This window comes from Oncorhynchus tshawytscha, linkage group LG07, assembly GCF_018296145.1.
Source record: "Oncorhynchus tshawytscha isolate Ot180627B linkage group LG07, Otsh_v2.0, whole genome shotgun sequence".
NCBI lineage: Eukaryota > Metazoa > Chordata > Actinopteri > Salmoniformes > Salmonidae > Oncorhynchus > Oncorhynchus tshawytscha.
This window is the reverse complement of record NC_056435.1, coordinates 10,490,437-10,497,640: the sequence shown is the minus strand read 5'-3', so window position 1 is coordinate 10,497,640 and position 7,204 is coordinate 10,490,437. Positions and strand designations below refer to the sequence as shown.

Below are 7,204 nucleotides of genomic sequence, written 5' to 3'. Positions count from 1 at the left end.
ACGCTTTGTTATTGTTTGAATCGTAGATTGCCCCTTTAAAGGTCTCTCTCTCTCTCTCTCTCTCTCTCTCTCTCTCTCTTCTCTCTCTCTCTCTCTCTCTCTCTCTCTCTCTTCTGTGTTACATTTCCTGAAAGCGCTTTGCACCAATAGCGAACAGCCCCACTGTACCTGCTGCGTGAGTTGCGGCGAACCAGCGCTCTGGATTGGTTCGAGTAGCAGAAAACGCAGTCATTACTTTCGCCCAACTAGAGGAGTGTACAGTATGTTAATGCATTAGGAATGACAGCTTTAAAAAAAAAAAAGGACGGACGGACCGACGGACGGACGGAGTCAAATTTATTCGGATCACGCAAGCCATTTGTAGCTTCTGTGCAGTTTGAAAGGTTTCCCTAAACTTTTATATCAAAAAACAATTTGGGATTTTGTCGGTCTGGTCAACCAAGAGGAATAGTTTCTGTTCATATTTGGAGCGTCGACGTATGAGACGTTCTGTACATCGGCGGACTCCTTGTGGATATTTACATTATACAGAGCTGCATCTAGTCGTGGGTCTTCGAAAACGACCTGCAAAAATAAGAGGGACACGTATAGGATAGTCTTATTCTATAGACTTTCTTAGGGAGAGATACATCATGTTGGGGAGTACGGCGCAGTACGCAGCTAAGAAACGGAAGAAGCCTGTTCAGAAAATGTAAGCAGCTCTGAATATAATTTCAAAGTTAAAAGATACGGCTACTTTGTGTAAAAGGAATGGTTACATTATCTTACAGGTCAACCAATGCTACTAATACAGGTTCTAACGATACAAAACAATAAACGAAATGTTTAATTTGAAGTTTATTCTACTATTATGTGAATAGTAGACTTTGTGTAGCCTATCGTGTGGCACTTATTTTCACTATAGGCTACGGGTTCTGAGCTTCACTAAATCAAGTTACGCAAATAAGACCGATGTGCATGTTCACCACATTTTGTCATCATTTTATGGGTGAATGCATGACGGCATTTTTACGATACACACATTGCTTGACTTGTTATCTATCAATCTATAATTGATCATATTATATGAATAATATGCATATTATGATACTGGTTTTGTGTTTAAGTTGTGCGTAAAGTTGGTATCGCTCTGGGTATCTGCAGTGATTCTGCAGATGCAACGATACCAAACTGATTTAGCCTGCTGTCTCGTTCCGAAACCATCTTCATTTGATTTTTTTATCTATACAATCTGTATTTAAGTTATCAGTATTTTCCACAGCAACCTATTGTAAATGCTTCCTCAAGTCTTTAGGGTTAGCTTAAGATTTCATTTTGGTGTGTAGTTGTGGTCTGGCATGGAAATGATAGTCTTGCATTAGTCATAATCAAGTTGAAAATTGGAAATTGGGCCGAAATTTTGTAATCTGACAGTCCTGCGGTTTTTTCCAATCATGAGGACAAACTTTTTTAAATTTCTTAATTTTGTCCTCTGCAAATTACTAAATCACACACAAAGTTACACATTTATATTTTCTGGCAAAAAAAATCACTTGAACAAATCGTTTTTTAAAACGTTTAAATACATTGCACTACTCAGAACATTTTGGTCCCAAGATTCCAGCAAAAAATCTTATTTTTGTTTATCTGACTTTCATTTATCTGCATGTCCAGCCCTTATATTTACATAAACAGTTGCATTCATGAGATGTCAATAAAAAGACAAGTTCCATCTAAGCACAAACCTGATTTAAAAAAAAAGAATTTATATGAATGCTGTAAGTACATCAAATGATTACTCACTGGAAAATAATATCCAACTTGTCAGTGACAACTGTGTTTAGTTTGGAGTTTGTGTCAGCAACTACGTGAGCATACAGTGTTATAGACACATGTCCAGGGATTTCCAATGATCTTCTATACTGGAGAACCCCTTACCTTTTTGTGTGGCTTGTACGCATCATAGAGCAAAAAAACATGTGCGTGTTTGTGAGAGTCTTAGCGTTTCATAGAAAGCTTTTAATAGTTTGTAGCTCAAACCATTCGGACTCTACAGACATTTTGGTATAAAAGACCCGCCCCCGGGCCCTTTCGGGTTCCGCCCTTGTCTCACAAACACCACTCTAGTTCACCCCCCCCTAATCAAACAGAGTAATGGTTGGTATTTACGGATGCAGAAGATATAGACGATTCCAATAGTACAGGAAGACTAGCTCAGACACACAATGTTTAAGTCCGGAACTCGCCAGCGATACGGTGGGACTCAAGGAGATAATAAGTACGAGTAATTACTTTATTATTACCTACTTATAACCTTACGACCTGATTAGCAACAGCAAGTATTTTGCTCCACTTTAAAAAATATATATTTTCTTCCTCCAATCTCCACACTTTCTATATCAGCCCTGTATGGAAACGTTCTCTTTTCATTGCTCTCTCCCTCTATCAGATTTCCAGAAGTTTGGAACAATGGCACAGGGTAACTTGTTGGCCTTTTAAAAAGAGAAGATTGATGATATAACATTACCTACAGCAGGAGACAGTGTCTGCAGTTCTATAATGTCCAATAGAATGAGCTTTTTTCTACCTCCACAATGATATCATTGTGTGGCTGCTGTGTTGCAGACCAGGCGTAGGCTGCCTCTCAAACGGCACTCAATTCCATATATAGTGCACTACTTTTGACGAGGACTCATAGGGCTCTCTGGTCAAATGTAGTGCACTATATACGGAATAGGATGTCGTTTGGGACGCATCGCTAGTGTTTTAGTAGATATTGCTTTGAGTATGATACTCAGTCAGCCACTCTTACTAGGTTTCCACTAGGAAAAATCCCTTTTAGAACAGAAAATCCATGACTCTTTGTCATTCCTTTGTCAATCAAATGAGAGTGATCCAACAATTCAGCAAACATTTCACATGATCTAAGAGACTTATAGACAGACAAACAGATAGGCAGGCAGGCAGGCATGGAAACAGACACACAAAGACAGACAGACAGACACACACACACAGACAGACAGGTTAGACCCTGAATCTCCAGTCCACACCAGACCCTCGGCCACCTCTCCTCTCCTGGCCTGCCACTTGTCAGTGACGTCACATGGCTACGTTAACTGTAACAGACCTCACCAGAAGCTCATTACGGGAACACTTGACCCAATGAGCCAGAAGTGACTCGTGCTATTTTTGGCAGCAAGTTGGTCAATGGATGAATATGACTTTGATGGTGATGACCATGGAGGGGGCATGCGTTCGCATTCCCACATTTTAAAGCTTTACTTTGAGGGACCCTTATTCCCCATCCACCTGTGTGGCTTCTACCTTCACCATTCCTTCACAGACAGTGTCCTGACTGTTTGGAAAGAATGTTAGACAGTATTTTCCTTGTCTTTTTTTTGTTCTTCACCAAACAATTTGGAAAGAATGTCAGACAGTTTTGATGTACTCGTTATGTTAGACATAGAACCTAATCTTATTCAGGGGTTGTTGTTACACTGACTCAGACAAAGTACCTTTGTTTGGGAGTCTGGGAAAGCAGTCTTGCAATAAGATGGTAAAGCTCTGCCAAGATAGATAATACTACACATCCATTGTTTTAAGAATTGGACCTACAGTATGAGTAATGGCGAGTTGGGCAAGACGAACGCTGCAGGTTGAGCCATCTGAGTTTAACTCTTGTTTTGTTGAGGTGGACCAGAGACAGATCGAGTTCTACTGGAGGTTATCAGGGTGGGAATGACCTTACCAGAGCCGGGCTCAAATAGCGTTTGTGCACTTTCAAATATGTTAGCTTCCCTTGGTTGAGCTTGCCTGGCGCAAAAGAACCAATAGAATAGGCCCAAAAGGGAGAAAAAAAACCTACCCATCTGGCACCCCGTACAGGCTAAGTCAAATGTTGAAAGTATTTGACGGGAACAAATACTATTTGAATCCAGGCCTGGGCCCCGGTGTTTCCAAACGTGCACAGGCCTCTCGTGTCATGTGTCGGTTACAACACTCAAAATCAGATTACCCAGATCTGGTTACTCTATCGCGCCTCCTCTGTTCAGCCATCAGGTTGACCTTTGGAAGACTGGCCTGTTTTCTATTTTGGTTCAGATCTAGGCCGTCTGGTTTGAACTGTTTATGGAAAGGTTGGCCATTTGAATTATGTGAGCCAAAATGCTACAAGAAGCTAGCACTTATGTTATATTTGTGTAAACATCACCGTGTGGTCCTTGCAGTGATTAAGAATACACTACTGTAACATTGAACTACGTGCACCCGTATCAAAACATGCTAATGTCACTTGGAATTTGTCATTAACTTGTGATAACACCTGTGCTACAACAAAGAAGGTTACCTCCGTCTGCGTGAGGAATCCAAGATGGAGTCCAACTGACGGCGGACGGACAGAGACGGTCTGAATGAAGGGCCTATTGTCCCCATGGCCAGTCTCTGGTGTCGTCACTTTCCCTTGTTTTCGAGGATTGTGTAATTTGGTTCCAAACCTCTGGCTTGAGTTACTGTTGAAATTCCTTCGGGTAAGCCCTTGGTGGTGAAAATACAGCGTCGGGTTACAACAGACCTCCATTTGACAACAATGGCTTGGTTTCTCAAGACAAGGTTCTCCCGAACATTGAACCAGGAAATTCTGAAGTGGGAGAGGTTGTTGGTTTCAAGGATTGGTAAGAGTAGACAATGACACACTGTGTTAACAACATTATCATCATCTATGTCTATGACTATTCATTTGTAATACATTTTTCATTTTTTCTTATATGTCTATGACAGTTCATTTTCAAGAAAATATTTCACTTAGTTTTTGTTGGAATAGATGATTATGATGTACAGTATACTTGACACACAACACTAATATTGCCTTGCTTATCAAATGCCTAAAACAACTCTGATAATCTCTTGGACTTAAGGCCTTTTCTAGTTAGTTGAACATTATAATGGATTAATTATGCTATTTGTCAGTTTACAAAGAGAGTTAAGTACGTTTCTAGGAATATGCCAGAGAGTATAGTAGCTGTGACCCAAAGGTGCTTGGTGAGACTTACTCTAAGACAAACACCTGGGACACAGTGGCCTGTATTTGTGAGGAGTCAGGATGATGTCATACTGCACCAATGACCTGGTTCTTTACTTGAAGTTGAGAATCACATCTGTTTCAGCTACTCTTCAACTATCAAAGGGGACCGAGTCTCTGTTTGTATCTGAAATGACACCGTATTCCTTATAGTTCACTACTTTTGATGCTATAGGGCCGGGATGTCAAACAAATGTACCACGCGGGGCGCATTCGATCTTCACCGAGGTCCGGAGGGCCGCAGTTCAAATGTAACTTTTCATTTAAAATTTTAACTTGTCCTCTATCTATTGCTTTCTGGAATGTTCGATGCTTATTGACTGTCAAGCTTAATTTCGATGACTGTTAGCTAGCTGGACAGAGTGAAGAGACTATACTGTATATACTGAGCAAAAATATAAATGCAACATGTAAAGTGTTGGTCCCATGTTTCATGAGCTGAAATAAAAGATCCCAGAAATTGTCCATATGCACAAAAAGCACAAATTTGTTTATATCCCTGTTGGTGAGGATTTCTCCTTTGCCAAGATAATCCATCCACCTGACAAGTGTGGCATATCAAGAAGGTGATTCAACAGCATGATCATTACACAGGTGCACCTTGTGCAGGGGACAATAAAAGGCCACTTAAATGTGCAGTTTTGTCACACAACACAATGCCACAGATGTCTCAAGTTTTGTGTGAGCGTGCAATTGGCATGCTGACTACAGGAATGTTCACCAAAGCTGTTAACAGATCATTTAATGTTAATTTCTCGAACATAAGTCGCCTCCAACGTTTTTTAAAATTTGGCAGTATATCCAAATGGCCTTACAACCGCAGACCACATGTAACCACGCCAACGCCGAACCTTCATATCCGGCTTCTTTACCTGCAGGATCGTCTGAGACCAGACACCAGGACAGCTGATGAAACTGAGGAGTATATATGTCTGTAATAAAGCCCTTTTGTGGGAAAAAAAAATATTATGATTGGCTGCGCTCCTGCCCAGTCATGTGAAATCCATAGATTAGGGCTTAATTAATTTATTTAAATTGACTGATTTCCTTTTATGAACTGTAGCTCAGTAAAATCGTCAAAGTTGTTGCATGTTGCGTTTATATTTTTGTTCAGTATATAGAGTTGAAGTCGGAAGTTTACATACACCTTAGCCAAATACATTTAAACTCAGTTTTTCACAATTCCTGACATTTAATCCTAGTACAAATTCCCTGTCTTAGGTCAGTTAGGATCACCACTTTATTTTAAGAATGTGAAGTGTCAGAATAATAGTAAAGAGAATGATTTATTTCAGCTTTTATTTCTTTCATCACATTCCCAGTGGGTCAGAAGTTTACAAACACTCAATTAGTATTTCGTAGCACTGAATTTAAATTGTTTAACTTGGGTAAAACGTTCTGGGAAACCTTCCACAAGCTTCCCACAATTAGTTGGGTGAATTTTGTCCCATTCCTCCTGACAGAGCTGGTGTAACTGAGTCAGGTTTGTAGGCTTCCTTGCTCACACACGTTTTTTCAGTTCTTCCCACAAATTTTCTCTAGGATTGAGGGCAGGGCTTTGTGATGGCCACTCCAATACCTTGGCTTTGTTGTCCTTAAGCCATCTTGCCACAACTTTGGAAGTATGCTTGGGGTCATTGTGCACTTGGAAGACCCATTTGCGACCAAGCTTTAACTGATGTCTTGAGATTTTGCTTCAACATATCCAGAATGATTTTCCTTCCTCATGATGCCATGTATTTTGTGAAGTGCACCAATCCCTCCTGCAGCAAATCACCCCCACAACATGATGTTGCCACCACCATGCTTCACGGTTTGGATGGTGTTCTTCGGCTTGCAAGCCTCCCCCTTTTTTCTCCAAACATAACAATGGTCATTATGGCCAAACAGTTCTATTTTTGTTTCATCAGACCAGTTGCAAACCGAAGCCTGGCTTTTATAGGGCGGTTTTGGAACAGTGGCTTCTTCCTTGCTGAGCGGCCTTTCAGGTTATGTCGATATTGGACTTGTTTTACTGTGGATATAGATACTTTTGTACCTGTTTCCTCCAGCATCTTCACAAGGTCCTTTGCTGTTGTTCTGGGATTGATTTGCACATTTTGCACCGAAGTATGTTCATCTCTAGGAGACAGAACACGTCTCCTTCCT

The 7,204-nt window shown here is 40.6% G+C and overlaps 1 protein-coding gene across 1 annotated transcript in view; it reads left to right on the top strand.

Moving 5' to 3' along the window:
• Positions 1-254: 254 nt before the first annotated feature.
• Positions 255-7,204, top strand: part of LOC112253968 (aryl hydrocarbon receptor) — an 82,502-nt gene continuing 75,552 nt past the window's right edge. Inside the window, exon 1 of the mRNA XM_042324089.1 lies at positions 255-691. Within this exon, the coding sequence (XP_042180023.1) occupies positions 633-691 (59 nt within the window). The 5' untranslated portion in view covers positions 255-632. The remainder of the gene's footprint in view (positions 692-7,204) is intronic.